The following is a 21,011-nucleotide window of genomic DNA, read 5'->3' on the forward strand; positions in this document are numbered from 1 at the left end:
CTTAGCAAGTGCTGTCATATAAACGAATGAAAGGGACTTGGATTGCTTTTGCTGTAACTAGTCTCATGGATCCTAGTTTCCCAAGGTTTTCACCCAAACTGCACCATGAAATATAGCCTAGATTTTCCAGACACAGATAACTGCCATCTGGGATTTAGACACCTTTAAAATACTGAGAGCTTTCAGATTTTGGGAACAATTTCAGAGACTCACCTGCACTGCCCTTGAGGTAGGAACAGAACCGCCACATCCCCCTCACCCCAGCGATACATTTCTGCAGAAGCCACTGGTCCGCCTTGTTCCATCTCATCATCTTGGCTGCCAGGAAAAGTGCACAAGAGAGAGGGTGTAAATTCTTCACTTGCCCTTCTCTTAGCCTTGCACACAACCAGAGCCCCATTCATTCAAGGTCAGTCAGTTAGATGAATGGGTGGTGAGGAGGACTGACTGTGATGTTTTTCAAACTAGTCACTGGACCATCTGGTAATATGTCAGGGGCATATGCAGGAGCTACATACATGTATATAATCTGCAGCTCAAAATACCCCCTCCCTACTATAGTCCCACCTGACAATGACATTGTCCTTAATATCCATTTGACTCTCTTTCCTATTTCTATCCCTGCCCCTCTCTCTCTCTCTTTCTCTCTCTCCCCCCCCCTCTCTCTGTAAAATGTAATTGAAGTGGTATCTGTGGTATCTGTGTATATAGCAGGGTGCTGGGTACAGTATTTGGCGCCACAGATGCCCCTGAATGTAGCTTTCTTTGGCTAGTGAGTCAAAAGTTTCCAATTCAACCCTAAATAAAAATTTTGTTCTTTCATTCAACAAATATTGATCACATGGCTACTAAATGCCAGACCCTATTCCAGATGGTTGGGATATCAAACAAAAATTCCTGCCCCGGAGGAGTTTAGATTCCCATGAAAGGGTGCACTATAAATATATATGATGAGTACATTATTTAGTAAGAATAAAGATAGTAAGAACTGCTAAAATGTGGTAGAGCAGAGCAAAGCATGCTGGGAATTCTAGGTGAGTGGGATGGACAGGATTCCATTAGAATAGCCTTTGCTGGAGATGATATTTCCATGAGCTTTTGAGAAGGTTGGTGGGGAGAGACCTGTGGCTATCTTGGGGAGAGTGCTCCAGGCTGAGGAACAGCTAATGCAGTGCGAAGATATCCAGCTGGATGAGCTGCAGGCAGTCAGTGAGGCTGGGATAGAGTGACCAAGGATTGGGAGAAGAGATGCAGTCCAAGATGAAAAGGGAGACTGGTCTGTAAGCTGCTAACAGGTACAAGGGTACTGGGTTTGCACAGAGACAAGAACTGTTGGTGTATAGCATGAGGTATTATTGTATGTAGGAAGGGGTTGGAGGGAAACAGGCATTTAGCAGATATGTGCTTGTTCTGAATTACATTTCATTTTGATTGTATTATGATACATGTAACAAAAATGACTATTTTAACTATTTGAGAGTACACTCTGTCACATTAAATACATTTGTAATGTGCGACTAAAACCACTGCTCATCTTAAATGTTTTTTCTTCTTGTAAAATTCAAAACTATAACCATTAAATAATAACTCCTCATTTCTAGGTCCCTCCAGCTCCTGGCAGTTACTAACACACTTCTGTCATTGTGATCTTTGACTCTTAACTCTTCATATAAATGGAGTATCTAGCATTTTATCTTTTCTTTTTTTTAATTTTTAATATTTTTTATTACATATTTTCCTCAATTACATTTCCAATATTATCCCAAAAGTCCCCCATACCGCCCCCCACTTCCATACCCACCCATTCCCATCCTTTTGGCACTGGCATTCCCCTATATTGGGGCATATAAAGTTTGCAAGTCCAATGGGCCTCTCTTTCCAGTGATGGCCTACTAGGCCATCTTTCGATACATATGCAGCTAGAGACAAGAGCTCCGGGGTACTGGTTAGTTCATCATGTTGTTCCAACTATAGGGTTGCAGATCCCTTTAGCTCCTTGGATACTTTCTCTAGCTTCTCCATTGGGAGCCCTGTGATACATCCAATAGCTGACTGTGAGCATTCACTCCTGTGTTTGCTAGGCCCCGGCATAGTCTCACAAGAGACAGCTATATTTGGGTCCTTTCAGCAAAATCTTGCTAGTGTATGCAATGGTGTCAGTGTTTGGAAGCTGATTATGGAATGGATCCCTGGATATGGCAGTCTCTAGATGGTTCATCCTTTCATCACAGCTCGAAACTTTGTCTCTGTAACTCCTTCCATGGGTGTTTTGTTCCCAATTCTAAGAAGGGGCATATTGTCCACACTTTGGTCTTCATTCTTCTTGAGTTTCATGTGTTTAGCAAATTGTATCTTATATCTTGGGTATCCTAAGTTTTGGGCTAATATCCACTTATCAGTGAATACATATTGTATGAGTTCCTTTGTGATTGTGTTACCTCACTCAAGATGATACCCTCCAGGTCCATCCATTTGGCTAGGAATTTCATAAATTCATTCTTTTTAATAGCTGACTAGTACTCCATTGTGTAAATGTACCATAATTTCTGTATCCATTCCTCTGTTGAGGGGCATCTGGGTTCTTTCCAGCTTCTGGCTATTATAAATAGGGCTGCTATGAACATAGTGGAGCATGTGTCCTTCTTACCGGTTGGGACATCTTCTGGATATATGCCCAGGAGAGGTATTGCTGGATCCTCCGGTAGTACTATGTCCAATTTTCTGAGGAACCGCCAGACTGATTTCCAGAGTGGTTGTACAAGCTTGCAATCCCACCAACAATGGAGGAGTATTCCTCTTTCTCCACATCCTTGCCAGCATCTGCTGTCACCTGAATTTTTGATCTTAGCCATTCTGACTGGCGTGAGGTGGAATCTCAGGGTTGTTTTGATTTGCATTTCCCTGATGATTAAGGATGTTGAACATTTTTTCAGGTGCTTCTCTGCCATTCGGTATTCCTCAGGTGAGAATTCTTTGTTCAGTTCTGAGCCCCATTTTTTAATGGGGTTATTTGACTTTCTGGAGTCCACCTTCTTGAGTTCTTTATATATATTGGATATTAGTCCCTTATCTGATTTAGGATAGGTAAAGATCCTTTCCCAATCTGTTGGTGGTTTTTTTGACTTATTGACGGTGTCTTTTGCCTTGCAGAAGCTTTGCAGTTTCATGAGGTCCCACTTGTCAATTCTCAATCTTACAGCACAAGCCATTGCTGTTCTATTCAAGAATTTTTCCCCTGTGCCCATATCTTCAAGGCTTTTCCCCACTTTCTCCTCTATAAGTTTCAGTGTCTCTGGTTTTATGTGAAGTTCCTTGATCCACTTAGACTTGACCTTAGTACAAGGAGATAGGAATGGATATATTCGCATTCTTCTACATGTTAACAACCAGTTGTGCCAGCACCATTTGTTGAAAATGCTGTCTTTCTTCCACTGGATGGTTTTAGCTCCCTTGTCGAAGATCAAGTGACCGTAGGTGTGTGGGTTCATATCTGGGTCTTCAATTCTATTCTATTGGTCTATTTGTCTGTCACTATACCAGTACCACGCAGTTTTTATCACAATTGCTCTGTAGTAAAGCTTTAGGTCCGGCATGGTGATTCCACCAGAGGTTCTTTTATCCTTGAGAAGAGTTTTTGCTATCCTAGGTTTTTTGTTATTCCAGATGAATTTGCAGATTGCACTTTCTAATTCGTTGAAGAATTGAGTTGGAATTTTGATGGGGATTGCATTGAATCTGTAGATTGCTTTTGGCAAGATAGCCATTTTTACAATGTTGATCCTGCCAATCCATGAGCATGGGAGATCTTTCCATCTTCTGAGATCTTCTATAATTTCTTTCTTCAGAGACTTGAAGTTTTTATTATAGAGATCTTTCACTTCCTTAGTTAGAGTCACGCCAAGATATTTTATATTATTTGTGACTATTGAGAAGGGTGTTGTTTCCCTAATTTCTTTCTCAGCCTGTTTATTCTTTGTGTAGAGAAAGGCCATTGATTTGTTTGAGTTAATTTTATATCCAGCTACTTCACCGAAGCTGTTTATCAGGTTTAGGAGTTCTCTGGTGGAATTTTTAGGGTCACTTATATATACTATCATATCATCTGCAAAAAGTGATATTTTGACTTCATCTTTTCCAATTTGTATCCCTTTGATCTCCTTTTGTTGTCGAATTGCTCTGGCTAGGACTTCAAGTACAATGTTGAATAGGTATGGAGAAAGTGGACAGCCTTGTCTAGTCCCTGATTTTAGAGGGATTGCTTCAAGCTTCTCACCATTTACTTTGATGTTGGCGACTGGTTTGCTGTAGATTGCTTTTATCATGTTTAGGTATGGGCCTTGAATTCCTGATCTTTCTAAGACTTTTATCATGAATGGGTGTTGGATCTTGTCAAATGCTTTTTCCGCATCTAACGAGATGACCATGTGGTTTTTGTCTTTGAGTTTGTTTATATACTGGATTACGTTGATGGATTTCCGTATATTGAACCATCCCTGCATCCCTGGGATGAAACCTACTTGGTCAGGATGGATGATTGTTTTGATGTGTTCTTGGATTCGGTTAGCAAGAACTTTATTGAGGATTTTTGCATCAATATTCATAAGGGATATTGGTCTGAAGTTTTCTATCTTTGTTGGGTCTTTTTGTGGTTTAGGTATCAGAGTAATTGTGGCTTCATAGAATGAGTTGGGTAGAGTACCTTCTGTTTCTATTTTGTGGAATAGTTTGTGAAGAACTGGGATTAGATCTTCTTTGAAGGTCTGATAGAACTCTGCACTAAACCCATCTGGTCCTGGGCTTTTTTTAGTTGGGAGACTATTAATGACTGCTTCTATTTCTTTGGGGGATATAGGGCTGTTTAGATCATTAACCTGATCTTGATTCAACTTTGGTACCTGGTATCTGTCTAGGAACTTCTCCATTTCACCCAGGTTCTCCAGTTTTGTTGAGTATAGCCTTTGGTAGAAGGATCTGATGGTGTTTTGGATGACTTCAGGATCTGTTGTTATGTCTCCTTTTTCATTTCTGATTTTGTTAATTAGGATGCTTTCCCTGTGCCCTCTAGTGAGTCTGGCTAAGGGTTTATCTATCTTGTTGATTTTCTCAAAGAACCAGCTCCTTGATTGGTTGATTCTTTGAATAGTTCTTCTTGTTTCCACTTGATTGATTTTGCCCCTGAGTTTGATTATTTCCTGCCGTCTACTCCTCTTGGGTGAATTTGCTTCCTTTTGTTCTAGTGCTTTTAGGTGTGTTGTCAAGCTGCTAATGTGTGCTCTCTCTAGTTTCTTTTTGGAGGCACTGAGAGCTATGAGTTTTCCTCTTAGAAATGCTTTCATTGCGTCCCATAAGTTTGGGTATGTTGTGGCTTCATTTTCATTGAACTCTAAAAAGTCCTTAATTTCTTTCTTTATTCCTTCCTTGACCAAGGTATCATTGAGAAGAGTGTTGTTCAGTTTCCACGTGAATGTTGGCTTTCTATTATTTATTTTGTTATTGAAGATCAGCCTTAGTCCATGGTGATCTGATAGGATGCATGGGACAATTTCAATATTTTTGTATCTGTTGAGGCCTGTTTTGTGACCAATTATGTGGTCAATTTTGGAGAAGGTACCATGAGGTGCTGAGAAGAAGGTATATCCTTTTGTTTTAGGATAGAATGTTCTGTAGATATCTGCCAGATCCATTTGATTCATAACTTCTGTTAGTTTCACTGTGTCCCTGTTTAGTTTCTGTTTCCATGATCTGTCCATTGGTGAAAGTGGTGTGTTGAAGTCTCCCACTATTATTGTATGAGGTGCAATGTGTGCTTTGAGATTTACTAAAGTTTCTTTAATGAATGAGGCTGCCTTTGTATTTGGAGCATAGATATTCAGGATTGATAGTTCCTCTTGGAGGATTTTACCTTTGATGAGTATGAAGTGCCCCTCCCTGTCTTTTTTGATGACTTTGGGTTGGAAGTCAATCTTATCAGATATTAGAATGGCTACTCCAGCTTGTTTCTTCATACCATTTGCTTGGAAAATTGTTTTCCAGCCTTTCATTCTGAGGTAGTGTCTATCTTTTTCTCTGAGATGAGTTTCCTGTAAGCAGCAAAATGTTGGGTCTTGTTTGTGTAGCCAGTTTGTTAGTCTATGTCTTTTTATTGGGGAGTTGAGTCCATTGATATTAAGAGATATTAAGGAAAAGTAATTGTTGTTTCCTGTTATTTTTGTTGTTAAAGTTGGCATTCTGTTCTTGTGGCTGTCTTCTTTTAGGTTTGTTGAGGGATTACCTTCTTGTTGTTTCTAGGGCGTGGTTCCCGTCCTTGTATTGTTTTTTTTTTTTTTTTTTTTTTTTTGTTATTATCCTTTGAAGGGCTGGATTCCTGGAGAGATAATGTGTGAATTTGGTTTTGTCGTGGAATACTTTGGTTTCTCCATCTATGTTAATTTAGAGTTTGGCTGGGTATAGTAGCCTGGGCTGGAATTTGTGTTCTTTTAGTGTCTGTATAACATCCGTCCAGGATCTTCTGGCTTTCATAGTCTCTGGTGAAAAATCTGGTGTAATTCTGATAGGCTTGCCTTTATATGTTACTTGGCCTTTTTCTCTTACTGCTTTTAGTATTCTATCTTTATTTAGAGCATTTGTTGTTCTGATTATTATGTGTCGGGAGGTATTTCTTTTCTGGTCCAGTCTATTTGGAGTTCTGTAGGCTTCTTGTATGTTCATGGGCATCTCTTTCTTTAGATTTGGGAAGTTTTCTTCTATAATTTTGTTGAAGATGTTTGCTGGTCCTTTGAGTTGAAAATCTTCATTCTCATCCACTCCTATTATCCGTAGGTTTGATCTTCTCATTGTGTCCTGTATTTCCTGGATGTTTTGAGTTAGGATCTTTTTGCATTTTCCATTTTCCTTGATTGTTGTGCCGATGTTCTCTATGGAATCTTCTGCACCTGAGATTCTCTCTTCCATCTCTTGTATTCTGTTGCTGATGCTCGCATCTATGGTTCCAGATTTCTTTCCTAGGGTTTCTATCTCCAGTGTTGCCTCATTTTGGGTTTTCTTTATTGTGTCTACTTCCCTTTTTAGGTCTAGTATGGTTTTGTTCATTTCCATCATCTGTTTGGATGTGTTTTCCTGTTTTTCTTTAAGGATTTCTACCTGTTTGATTGTGTTATCCTGTTTTTCTTTAAGGACTTGTAACTCTTTAGCCATGTTCTCCTGTAATTCTTTAAGTGAGTTATTAAAGTCCTTCTTGATGTCCTCTACCATCTTCATGAGATATGCTTTTAAATCCAGGTCTAGCTTTTCAGGTGTGTTGGGGTGCCCTTGACTGGGCAAAGTGGGAGTGCTGGGTTCTGATGATGGTGAGTGGTCTTGGTTTCTGTTAGTAAGATTCTTACGTTTACTTCTCACCATCTGGTAATCTCTGGAGTTGTTATAGTTGTCTCTGTTTAGAGATTGTTCTTCTGGTGATTCTGATTACCGTCTATCAGCAGACCTGGGAGACAGGCTCTCTCCTCTGAGTTTCAGTGGTTAGAGCACTCTCTGCTGACAAGCTTCCTCTTAAAGGGAAGGTGTACAGATATCTGGTGTTTGGACCTCCTCCTGGCCGAAGAAGAAGGCCCAAAACAGGACCTTTCCCAGATGCTGTGTTGCTTTGGCAGGTCACAGAAGCTGTCAGCTTCTGTGGTGCACACTCTCACCTGTGCAGACTAAGTTCCTAAGTTCGGCGGAGTTCTGGATCCAAGATGGTGCTCCCTGCTCCTGAGGCAGAGGGCTCCCGTGCAGGGCAGACCACTGTCTCCCGGCTGGGAGGGTGCCGGATGTCTGTGGCCCCAAAAGGGTGCTGCCTCAGCGTCTCTGTGGCTCCTGCCTGTCCCAGAAGCTGTCTGCCTCTGTGGTCCTCACTCTCACCTGTGCAGACTAAGTTCGGCGGAGTCCCAGAGCCAAGATCCATTTTTTCTTTTCTAATTACTTATTTCATATAGCATGATCTTTTCTTCATGTGGTAGCATATATTATATATTATGGATCTTAATCCTCTATCAAACAATACAGCTTTCAAATATTTTCTTCTGGTATATGTTGTTCCTTTATTTCTCTGTTGATAATGTCTTTTGAAGTTTAAATTTTAAGATTTTTTTAAGTGAAGTCAAATTTTCTGTTGTTAACTCTGCCACTGCTGCCATAGCCAAGAAATCACCAACACCTGGTTTTATAGTTTTAGATATCATATTTAGGTCTTTGATTTTTGTTTTTTTTTTGTTAGTTCTTATCTACCATGCTGTATAGAGGTCCAGCTTCCTTCTTATGCATGAAGACTTTCACTTGTTCCAGCCTCTTATTTGCTCCCTGTGGTGGTTTGAATACGCTTGCCCCAGGGAGTTGTGGCCTTGTTGGAGGAAGTGTGTCACTGTGGGGTTGGGTTTTGAGACTGTCCTCCTAGCTGCCAGGAAATAGTCTGCTCCTTTGGGTGAAGACAAAAGAACTCTCAGCTTCTCCAGCACCATGCCTGCCTGGATGCTGCCATGCTTCCTATGATGATACTGAACTGTGTAAGCCAGCCCCAGTTAAATGTTGTCCTTTATAAGAGCTGCTTTCATCATGATGTCTCTTTACAGTAGTAAACCCTGTGTGTGTGTGTGTGTGTGTGTGTGTGCATGTGAAGGCCAGAGGACAACCTTCAATGCCACTCATCAGGTGTCATCTACCTTTCCTTTTTGAGACAGGATCTACTGCTGGACTGGGACTTGCCTAGTAGGACAGACTGACTGAGCAGAGTCCTCTAGAGATCTGCTTGCCTTCACCTCCCCAGCGTGCTAGGATTGCAAGCACGTGCCACTGTGCTCAGCTGGTTTCCGTGGTTTCTGTGATGAAACTCAGGCCCTCCCACTTGTAAGGCAAGCAAACATCTTACCGACTAAGTCATTCTCCTAGCATTCAGCATTGCCTACTGGGAGAGCGTTCTTTCACCACACAGGATAATCATGGCACTCTTCTCAAAGGCATTTGACTGTGTGCTTGCAATTTATCTCTGGGCTTTATATTGTTTTTCAAATGTCCTAAGATTTGTCATTATGCCAGTGCTGTGCTGCTTTGATTGCTATAGCATTGTACTAAGTTTTTAAATTTAGGATATGTGAGACCTCCATGTTTTCCCTCCAATTTCAAAATTGCTATAGCTATTGAGGATCCATTGAGATACCATATGATTTTTAGGACTGACTCCCCTATTTCTGTGACTGGAATGTCAGGAATCTGTGTTTTTTAAGGAGTACTGATGTCTTAGCAATACTGTTTTCCAGACTATGAACATGGGAGGTGTTTCTACTTATTTATGTCTTAATTTGTTTCTTTAATGTTTTCTAATTCTAATTGTGCAAGTGCTCCACCTCTTTGGCTAAGTTAATTCCTAATGCTCACAGTCAGCTATTGGATGGAACACAGAGCCCCCAATGGAGGAGCTAGAGAAAGTACCCAAGGAGCTAAAGGGGTCTACAACCCTATAGGTGGAACAACCATATGAACTAACTAGTACCCCCCGGAGCTCGTGTCTCTAGCTGCATATGTATCAGAAGATGACCTAGTCCGCCATCATTGGGAAGAGAGGCCCATTGATCTTGCAAACTTTATATGCCTCAGTACAGGGGAACGCCAGGGCCAAGAAGTTGGAGTGGGTGGGTAGGGGAGTGGGGCGGGAGGGTATGGGGGACTTTTGGGATAGCATTTGAAATGTAAATGAAGAAAATATCTAATAAAAATGAATTTATCAAAAAAGGTTAATTCCTAAATGTTTAACATTTATTATTTTTAATATTCTTATAATGTGATTGCTTTTGTCACCTTTTTCATTTTTCATGGTGAGTGGATATAAATGCAACTTATGTTTTGTGGCTTTACATCCTAGTACTTTACAGAATTCATTTCTTTGTTCTAACAGGGAATTTTGTGTAACATTAGGGTACTTTTGCCTTATATAAGATATCATATCATGTGACCAGTGATAATTTTAGCTTTTGCTTTCTACTATCAACATAGTGGAGCATGTGTCCTTATTATCAGTTGGAACACCTTCTGGGTATATTCCCAGGAGAGGTATTGCTGGATCTTTCGGTAGTACTATGTCCAGTTTTCTGAGGAACCACCAGACTGATTTCCAGAGTGGTCGTACAAGCTGGCAATCCCACCAGCAATGGAGTAGTGTTCCTCTTTCTCCACATCCTCTCCAGCATCTGCTGTCACTTGAATTTTTAATCTTAGCCATTCTGACTGGTGTGAGATGGAATCTCAGGGTTGTTTTGATTTGCATTTCCCTGATGATTAAGGATGTTGAACAGTTTTTCAGGTGCTTCTCAGCCCTTCAGTATTCCTCAGTTGAGAATTCTTTGTTTAGCTCTGTACCCCATTTTTAATGGGGTTATTTGAATTTCTGGTGTCCAGCTTCTTGAGCTCTTTGTATATACCGGATATTAGTCCCCTATCAGATTTAGGATTGGTAAAAATTCTTTCCCAATCTGTTTGGTGGCCTTTTTGTCTTATTGACAGTATCTTTTGCCTTACAGAAGCTTTGGAATTTTATGAGGTCCCATTTGTCGATTCTTGATCTTACAGCACAAGCCATTGCTGTTCTGTTCAGGAATTTTCCCCCTGTGCCCATATCTTCGAGGCTTTTACTGTCTTCTATTTTTCTAAAACCAAAATTGCCTTAGGGTTTTATTGCTGTGAAGAGACACCATGAACCATGGACTCTCTTATAAAGGCTAACATTTAATTGGGGCTGGCTTACAGGTTCAGAGGTTCAGTCCATTGTCATCATGGTGGATGCAGACATGGTGCTGGACAAGGAGCTGAGAGTTCTACCTCTGATAGGCATGAAGCAGAAAATCAATGAAATGCACTTCCTCCAACAAGGCCACACCTTCTAATAGTGCCACTCCCTATGTGCTTATGGGGGGTCTTTTTCATTCAAACTACTACTACAATTTTTTTGTTGTTTTTTTCTCTTCTTTAATAATAAATAAATAATAAAAATATTCTTTATTTTCTTAATTGCTCTGGTAAAGACTTCTATGCTGAATAGGAATGATAGGAGTGAGGAATCTTTCATGCTGCTATTGAACCATCCTTGCCTTCTATGATTAATTTCTCTTTGCTCACAGTGCATAATCCTTCTACTACGCTGCTAAATTTAGGTGGCTAATATCTTATTGCAGATTTTTGTGTCAATATTGATAAAGGTCATTGGGCATTTTTTTAAATATTTTTATTACATATTTTCCTCAATTACATTTCCAATACTATCCCAAAAGTCCCCCATAGCGCCCCCCACTTCCCTACCCACCCATTCCCATTCTTTTGGCCCTGGCATTCCCCTATATTGGGGCATATAAAGTTTGCAAGTCCAATGGGCCTCTCTTTCCATTGATGGCCGACTAGGCCATCTTTCGATACATATGCAGCTAGAGACAAGAGCTCCAGGGTTCTGGTTAGTACATTATGTTGTTCCAACAATAGGGTTGCAGATCCCTTTAGCTCCTTGGGTACTTTCTCTAGCTTCTCCATTGGGAGCCCTGTGATACATCCAATAGCTGACTGTGAACATCCACTCCTGTGTTTGCTAGGCCCCGGCATCATCTCACAAGAGACAGCTATATTTGGGTCCTTTCAGCAAAATCTTGCTAGTGTATGCAATGGTGTCAGCGTTTAGAAGCTGATTATGGGACGGATCCCTGGATACAGCAGTCTCTAAATGGTCCATCCTTTCATCACAGCTACGAACTTTGTCTCTGTAACTCCTTCCCTGGGTGTTTTGTTCCCAATTCTAAGAAGGTGCACAGTGTCCACACTTTGGTCTTCATTCTTCTTGAGTTTCATGCGTTTATCAAATTGTATCTTATATCTTGGGTATCCTAAGTTTTGGGCTAATATCCACTTATCAATAAATACATATTGTGTGAGTTCTGCAGCTTTGTCTGCCTTCGGTATCGGGTAATGCTCTCCTCATAGAATGAATTTTGCAGTAATCCTGTTGTTAAATACTTGGAAAAGTTTAGGAAGGACCAAGACTACTTCCTTGAGTGTTTCATAGCCTCTGAGATCAGGTGCATTTGGGGTGGTATGGGCTTAGATGTTCTGCTTCTGTAGATTTTTGCTTCAAATATTTGGATGGTCTCCAAGAGAAAAGTAAAAATTTGTAGTTATTATACCTTCTTGATATTTTGGCCTTTGTTTGTGTTGATATAGAATGTCTTTGTGTGTCTCTTCTTTTTTATTTAAATTCTCTTTTGTAGGAATTTATTGTAGCCACTCCCACTCTCTTTTAGTTACTATTTGTATGTAGTATTTTTCTATACATTCACTTTTCTTTCTCTAAAAATCTTGTAAACTTGATGTAATGTGTGAACATATGTGAACTGACTGGTTTTGTGTCAACCTAACACAAGCTGGAGGAAGGAGCCTCAGTTGAGATGTCTCCATGAGATCCAGCTAGCTCTAAGGCATTACCTCAATTAATGATCAATGGAGAAGGGTCCAGCATATTGTGGGTTGTGCCTTCCCTAGGCTGGTGGTCTTGAAAAAGCAGGCTGAGCAACCCATGGGGAACAAGCCATGAAGCAGCACCCATCCATGGTCTCTGCATCAACTCCTGCCTCCAGGTTCCTGCCCTGTATGACTTCCTGTCTTGACTTCCCTGAGTGATGAACAGCAATGTGGAAGTGTAAGCTGAATAAACCCTTGCCTCCCTAACTTGCATTTTGGTCATGGTGTTTCATTGCAGCAATAGAAATCTCAACTAAGAGAATATGTGAATTCATACAGTATATGAAACTGTTAGCAAACTCTTTTTTTTTTTTTTCGAGACAGGGTTTCTCTGTGTAGCCCTGCCTGTCCTGGAACTCACTCTGTAGACCAGGCTGGCTTCAAACTCAGAAATCTGCCTGCCTCTGCCTCCCAAGTGCTGGATTAAAGGCATGCGCCACCACGCCTGGAGTTAGCAAAATCTTAAGTATGACTATATCTATATCTATAATATATATACACACATACATATATATATGTTATCTATAAGTATATGCTATGAAGAGACTATGATCCAATAGTAGAAAATGATAAAGCTAACTATAATATCATTTGATCTATAGCGACAAAGAATATGTATATATATGGTAAGTGCCTATCACAAGACCCAATCAAATACCCTTTAACCACAAGTACTTATAAGCTGCATAAAATAAAGTCTCTCAGCGTGTTTGACATTTCAATTCCACTTGTGGAACTGCCTGACCTCAATATTTATTTTCAAGGATGAAATCAGACTGCATAGTCCAGAGATGTACCTTACAAATAAGTGGATAACATATTAATAGTTGTTATAACATTTATTGCAAGATATATTATTTTTAGATTCTACACAAAAACATATTTTGCATAATATGTTCTCTGTATTGCTTATGTTGATGCTATTCCACTACAGAAGGATTTTCTCCACATCTATGAAGTTAGAACCACGGACATGCTTCCTTCTCACATTGACACAGTTCTGACTCGGTGTGTATATATGAGCTTATGTATGTATATACGTATATGTGAGCCTATAGACTGCTACATCTCAATCTCTTACCATAGTGTCCTCTTTCCTATTTGTCTCAGAACTGAGTTGACTAGATGCTCTACTAATGAGTTTCCTTCATTATGCATCATCACGCTTGCTATAAATATGTTGTGATCACGGGTCCAACTTACATTGTATATTTAGGCATTCCCTCCGTTATGTCTTTTTACGTATTTTCAAAGGGAACCAGGAGAAGAGAAGGCTTTCACATACTATTTACATCCATATGGTTTATTTCCGATACACTGTATTCATGCGTTCACAGTTCACCCAAAGAACAGAGGCTTTCCCACATGTCTTCCACCCTAAGGTTTTTCTCCACTATGAAACCTTTCATGAACTTGAAGAGGAACAGTGATAGTGAAGACTTTCCCACATTACTTAACACTCAGAGTTTCCCAACACTAAGTCACTATGGCACTGCAGAAAGTTGGAAACGATGAATGTTTTCCTACATTGTTTATATATAAGGCTTTTCACCATTGTGAATCTTTTTGTGGCATCTAAGGGAACTGTGATAAATGAAGGCTCTCTCCTCTATGAATCTTTCCATGGTATCCAAAGGAACTGTGATTTGTTACCATAATGCTTACACACATGGGGTATTTGAATTCAGTGTGAATCCTTCTGTGGCACTGTCCTAGTCACTGTTCTATTGCTGTGAGAAGACACCATGACCCAAGACAACTCTTATAAAAGAAAGTATTTAATTGGGAGCTTGCTTACAGTTTAATAACCATTGTCACGAAGGGAAGCATTGGTGGCACAAAGCATGCACTGGAGCAGTAGTCAAGAGCCTGTTGTGGGCTTACACTCAGTGACACAGCTCCTCCAAGGCCACATCCACTCCACACCTCCTGATCCTTCCAAACTGTTCAACTGGGGATCAAGCATGGGAATACCTGGGCCTATGGAGGCTAATCTCATTCAAACCACCACAGGTATGGATAGAAGATTGAGTGTGCTTGTCAAAGGCTTTGCCACATTGCTTACAAATGCAGGGGCTTCCTCTATTGTGGATGTTTTGATAGCAGTGAAGTAAATAGGAATCAGGGAAGGCTTTGCCACATCGCTTGTATTCATAGGTTTTCTCTTTGCTATGGCCTTTTTCTTGGTGTCAGAAGGAAATGGAACAAGTGAAACTGCTTCCTCACATTGTGCACACTCACAGGATTTCTCTCCAATGAGTCTTTTCAAAGGACCAAAGGGGAAAAGGATTAGTGAAGGCTTTCTCACATTTCTTACATAGGTAAAGTTTTTTTTTTTTTCACTGCGACTTCTTATAGGACTGAAAAGTGAAAAGTGATCCTGCACAGGCAAAGACAATACACACACACACACACACACACATGTGTATATGCTATACACACACATATAATATATATACATACATATATGTGTGTATGTATATGTGCGAGTGTGTATGTTATATACACACATATATAATATGTATGTGTATATATATATATATATATATATATATATATATATATATATATGTGTGTGTGTGTGTGTGTATGTGTGTGAGTATGTCTGTGTATGTTCCTACTCTGTTGTGTGTTACATGGCTCATGCACAGGAGGTTTCTCCCTAGCATGATTCCTTTGATGACTTTGAACACAACTCTGTATCTTGAAGGGGTTTCCACATTGTTTGCATCTAGTTTGTCTTTTATTTTTCTCCAGTATGTCTCTTCACATGCTTCAGGAATTTCTGGGGAGAACAGAGGACATTTCCACACTCCTTACATGGCTAGCTCCTCTTCATGTTCAGGACACTCATATGGTTTGTGTCTACTCTCAACTGTGATGTGAGCCCTTAGGAACAAGTGCACACTGAGCACATCTCTGTGTGCCTTCCTTGTCCATGGTTTTACTCTCTAAGGAGTTTTTTCTTTTTTATATTCATGAGAGGGTCTATAACACACATGAATTTTTCCTCCCCATTGACTATATTGTGCTCACAATCTCTTCTCCATTTGATGTCTTAATTTCTCTTGAATTATTGCAGTCACCTTTGGTATTCTGGTTTTCCTGTAATTTTTTTTCAATAACATCCAGGATTCTAAAGACTTCCTGTATCACATCCCAGTGGGCCTGCTTTTGAGAGTTCTCCAGGAAAGTTCATTTCTCCAGGGTAACATTCAGCTCATCATCACATCTTGAAGGTCACAGACGCCATTTCTGCTTCCAGGTCCAGAGTTGTCCTCACAACTGCTCCTGGGATCAGTATCCAAGAAACAGTAAAAAGCTAGCTGCCTGGAGCCTCTCTCAATACTCAGGATCATGTCATAAACATGGCGGCACTAGAAAGGCTCCATCTATTCACTTTCAATCATGTGCATCTGAAAGGATTATCATTATTATCAATTAAAGTTACGTTTTGACAACTTCATACACGGATAGGCTGCACACTGATCACGCTCACCTCCATCTGCTTTTACTTCCCTCTCACCCCTGCCTGCCCCTCCCTTCTCTGTAGATCTCTTTCTTGAGTTTCTACTTGTTGTCTTGTAAGCCCCTGAGTCGAACCAGGGCCATCTCTGTAACCACAAATTTAGAGCTATCCATTGAAGCCTGGTGAATTTAGCAGTGGGCACACAAATAAAGACAATCTCCCCTGTTCGCATAACCTTGAAATATTTAATAGTTTAGTAGCAAGCAAGTTCACAAGCCCTTCTTCCATCCATAATTGATTATTGACAGGGTCAGTGTTGTGCAGGTCTAGAGCAAGTAGCCAAGGCTGTTGAGTCCATAATGGTAAAAGTTGTGCCATACCTGAAGGTGACATTTCCCAACCTGTCCCTCTATCCTCCAGTTTTTACTTTCTTCCCTAAAAGGATTATTTTTTTAAAATAAATTTTTATAATTTTCGATTGTGTCTGTGCATGTATCTGTGTGTGGGTATATGCACATGAAGGCGGATTCCTACGGAGGCCAGTGATGTCACCTCTTATTACAACAGCTGTCGGGCTGTATCTGTATCATACCATAAAACGGATCAGCATTGAGTCATTACACAGTATGGCTTCCCATCGTTCTCCACGTACTCTCACATCTGTGCTCACCTCCTTCCGGGGACTTAAGGAAACTGACGAGCTCCTGGCTGAGAATGTAGTAGAAGCACAAGTTTGTTTTGCAGAAGAACGGTAACCGGTATTTTTCCAACCAAGTCAATAATCCTTTGTACTTGGCAATCTAGAGTTCACACAAAATAACAGAAAGATAAATGGAACTGAACCCTTAGGATGGAACTGAACCCTTAAGAAATGCAGCCCAGGAAGGGACATCAAAGTGGGCTCTATTTGCATATCTGGCTGGATGAAGAAGTGTACTGATTAAAAGTTGTGCCCTACGGAGAGTGGAGACTTGAGCTGAAAGACGTCCTCAAAGACGAAAGTTGTTCAGTTTGAAATGGAACACACACACGCACACTACCACCACCAACTAAACTAAATAACCAATGTGTCCTCAGAAAGTTTTCCTTATTTTGAAGTGAATTTGTTTAAGAAAACAGCTGTTTTGTTTGTTTGTTTTACCAAGAAGAAGAGAAGGAGGAAAAAAGATGAAGAGAAGAAGAAAAGAAAGAAGAGGAAGAGGCAGCAGCAGGAGCAGAACTCTGGCTTGATGACATCAGGTCCAACTCTACTAACTTGCTTCTTTTTCAAAATAATTTCTCCTAAGACCCCAGCCCATGTCAACTGTACATGTAAAAACCACACAAGGAAGCCGAGTGAAACGCTGCACACTGCAAATGTCAGCACCTAGCAGGAGAATTACGAGTTCTAGCCCAGCCTGAGTTACATAGCAAGTTCCTCTTTCAACTACGACAAATCCATAGAGAAAAAAAACATACACATACCGCCATTTAGAGGAAGGGGAGATCCTGAGAGATAATCCACCAGAGGGGGGGAAAAAGTGAAGCTTGAGCTATAGTAGAAAAGCCAAATTTAATAATTGAAGTATGATGCTGTAGTAATATCTTTTATATATAAATCTGGGGTGGGTATGTGTGTGTGTCTTTCATTCCAGAATGTAAACCATTAAGGCAGGTAGTGAAACCTGAAACTGCCCACTGTTAAGATTTATTTAATTATTTATTTCAACAAGATGGCTTCTCTTAGGTCTCTAAAACTCAGAGAGAAACAAACTCTTGCTGGGAACTAGGGTCAGTGGGATCGCTCCAGTAACTCATACCGCTAGCATAGCACAGAAAGCCACCGGCAGATCTAATGTCTATGTAATGGAAAAGGAACAAAGAAAAGAAGAATTTATAAGGAAAAGGAAAAGAAATAAGGGGTCAAAGGTAAGAGGAAGTCACGCTTTGAGAAGAGAGGCATCTAGCTTCAGTCTGCAGCTGTAGTGCAGATCTGATCTTAGCATTGGCCCCAGCTTATTGCCAACCAATTCTTAGATTCTTTCTTGCTTAGGTGTGTGATTTGAGACTTCTCAGCAGAGTGGTCCAAGCATCTACTACCCAACAACTATAACAGAGTCGAGAAGTTTCCTAACTGCTCACCTGATTATAAAGGAAGAATTCAGCAGCAATTGCTTGCCTGGGGGTGGGTAAAACTGTGGACCCCTTCTACCCTTTCTTACACTTTCTTCCATGACTACCCTCCAGTCATCTTCTTCCTCTCTGTCTCTAAATTCTTCAGAAAAATTCCCCTCATCTTTTCTTCTTCCCCGAGCCCTTTGCTGTTTAAGAATCTTACCAAGTCATAAGGTACTTCTGGCCACAAGCTCCATTGTGATTTCTCAACATTATAAAATGGTGTTTGACCAAAAACCTGTAAAGAAAAATGTGGTAATTTGGATTAGAATATCCTCCATGAGTCCCATCCCAGTTGATACATCTACTAAACACTCCCATGTGCAAGGCTCAGGGAACATTGTGGAAGAGGGGTGGGAAAGATGGTAAGAGCCAGAGGATCAGAGACTTTTCTGGGAGAATGTATCTACTTGTAACATTAGACATCATATTTATAAAACCTCACCAACATGACTGCCTAAATGTGAGCTGCATAAAGACAACAGGGGTCATGCCAAACTGGACAGGGAAAAGTTCATGATGCTTCAGCCCACACAGAGAACTACGGGCATCAGAGTGATGCTGGGAATGAGAGAGGCAGACATCCCTGAGCACACCATGGTTGTCCAGTGCCAAATGGTCAGCCCTGAAAATATACATGCAAGTAACATTGTGGACCGAACAGGTTATATTTAGGAATATATGTGATATACAAACACACATATGCAATAACAATTAGTAAAAACAGAAGTCGTGAATTGGAAGGAGGGCGGGCAGAGGTATGTGGAAGAGTTTGACGAGAGGAAAGGGAGAAATGGTGTAATTAAAATACAATCTTAAAAAATAAATAAATAAAGGTGACATCCTCCATAGACCCAGGTGTTTGAATACTTGATCTTCAATTGGTGGCACTGTTTGGGTAGGTTTAGATGGGTCTTGTTGAAGGGATATGTCATTGGATGTGGGCTTTGAGGTTTCAAAGCCACCTCTCTCCCTTATATCCATTCTCTCTCTCTCTCTCTCTCTCTCTCTCTCTCTCTCTCTCTCTCTCTCTCTCTCTCTCTCTCTGTCTCTCTCTCTCCCCCTCCCCTCCCTCCCTCCCTCTCCTCCTCCCCCTCCTCCTCTCCCCCTTCTCTCTTTTCCTCTCTCCTCCTTTCCTTCCTCTCTTCTCTCCTCTCCTCTCTCTCTCTCTCTCTCTCTCTCTCTCTCTTTCTCTCTCTCTCTGTTTCCCCCCCCTGTGTTTGTGGTTCAAGATGTGAGCCCTCAGCTTCCACCCCAGCCGTCATGCCTGCCACCTGCTGCCTCTGCTCCACCATCATGAACTCGGATCCCTTTGGAACCATAAGCCAAAATAAACCTTTTCTTTCTCAAGTTGCCTTGGTCATGGTGTTTTATCTCAGCCATAGCAAAGCATCTAGTCCCGAAAGTGGAGGCAGCCTTCATGCAGAGAGCAAGGTTATTCTGCAGCCATGGGGGAAGGGAAACTCCCCAATTTTACAATTTCAGGTGATACTTTCCACTTTAGCAGCTTGCCCTGAACAAGAACATCAAGATGATTTAATTCCAAAATCGACTTTTCATTTGGCTATACCCTGTGTAGTCTTGGGAGCCATCTTGCTTGCGTGTAAACGCTAAGGCCCGTGACAGTAGAACACATTTACTGCATTGCAATATGCACCTTCTCATGGACTTAGAAGAGAGAAAATGAACATCTAAACCCATTTCTAATTAGAAACAGCTTTTATATCTTCCTGTACCCCTGACTGAAAAGCCTTGTTTTCATTCTACTGTTTCTAGAACATGACTGTGAACTACATAAATGGTACTAGTGAATTGGATAATTAACTTGTCTTAAGAGAGCTCCCAAGACCCAAAACAGAGGCAGAGGCACAGTATGGCTCTGGACGGGAAATGCAGGCTTTGCATTTATGATTTGATTGGGAAGTTCCTGGAGACTTGAGAGTTGGTTCTGGTTCCTGTTAATTTGCTCAAATCAAATTTCAGGGCAGTTAAGGTGGCTCATTCAGTGAAGTTGCTACCCACCAACCGCCTGACCTGAATTTGATCCTTGGGTCTTATTGAGTGGACGGAGAGAACTGACTCTTACAAGTTTTAGTTTGACCTCCACATGTGCACTATGCCCCTCCCTTCACATACAAAATAAATGTAATAAAGAGACTTAAAGACAGAAAACATTCCCAATTTGAAAAGGAAATTAACAAAACAGACACTTAGGCGCACACGCTAATGGGACATTTGGATTCCGGCTGAGAATGCTTACCGGGAGAGAAAGAAATGTGTTGAAAAAATCAGCAAATGTTTCATCCTCCAAAAGAATGATGAGGTTTGTAGAACAGATGATGTCTGCATATGGAGGAAAGAAAACAAACAGCCCATCATGGGGTTGTATCTCATGGAGAAAATGAAGCGGATAGACAGATGTGACACGCTAAGTCTCGGGTCTTTAGATCTGACCCTGTATCCCTCCTCTAGGGTCCTCTCTTCATTGTCTCTTTCTTACATTCTCCTAGGTGTGGGGAACTTGCCACCTTATACAACGGCCTATTCTATTTACAAAGAGATAAAAAGCAAGAAGGGTTTTTTGGTTTTGCTTGTTTTACTTTAATGTGTACTGCCTTTATCTTCTGTTTGTGGTCATTCTGCCCTGTGCACTGTTAACAAGATTCATCTAAATCCCCTTAGGCTAGACAGGCCTCCAGCCTTTCGGAACCCCTTTTCCACCCCCAGCCTTCTGTTCATCTCCATCTCCCTTGCTCTCCTGTTTTCTACCTACTTCCTCTCTCTTTGGCTAGAACTGCCCCATTAGCCTAAAAGCACCAGAAATGCTTCCCTGGGGTGGTATGTGGGAGAACAGCTGCCTATGTTG

The 21,011-nt window shown here is 40.8% G+C and overlaps 1 protein-coding gene across 1 annotated transcript in view; it reads right to left on the reverse strand.

Moving 5' to 3' along the window:
* Positions 1-21,011, reverse strand: part of Rgsl1 (regulator of G protein signaling like 1) — an 88,456-nt gene that overhangs the window by 65,713 nt on the left and 1,732 nt on the right. The window contains exons 2-5 of the mRNA XM_029475678.1: positions 20,406-20,488; positions 18,309-18,383; positions 16,662-16,791; positions 214-318 (exon numbers count right to left, since the gene is read on the reverse strand). Of these exons, the coding sequence (XP_029331538.1) occupies positions 214-318; positions 16,662-16,791; positions 18,309-18,383; positions 20,406-20,488 (393 nt within the window). The remainder of the gene's footprint in view (positions 1-213; positions 319-16,661; positions 16,792-18,308; positions 18,384-20,405; positions 20,489-21,011) is intronic.

This window comes from Mus caroli, unplaced genomic scaffold (assembly GCF_978045245.1).
Source record: "Mus caroli unplaced genomic scaffold, Mus_caroli_1 scaffold_1, whole genome shotgun sequence".
Classification (NCBI taxonomy): domain Eukaryota; kingdom Metazoa; phylum Chordata; class Mammalia; order Rodentia; family Muridae; genus Mus; species Mus caroli.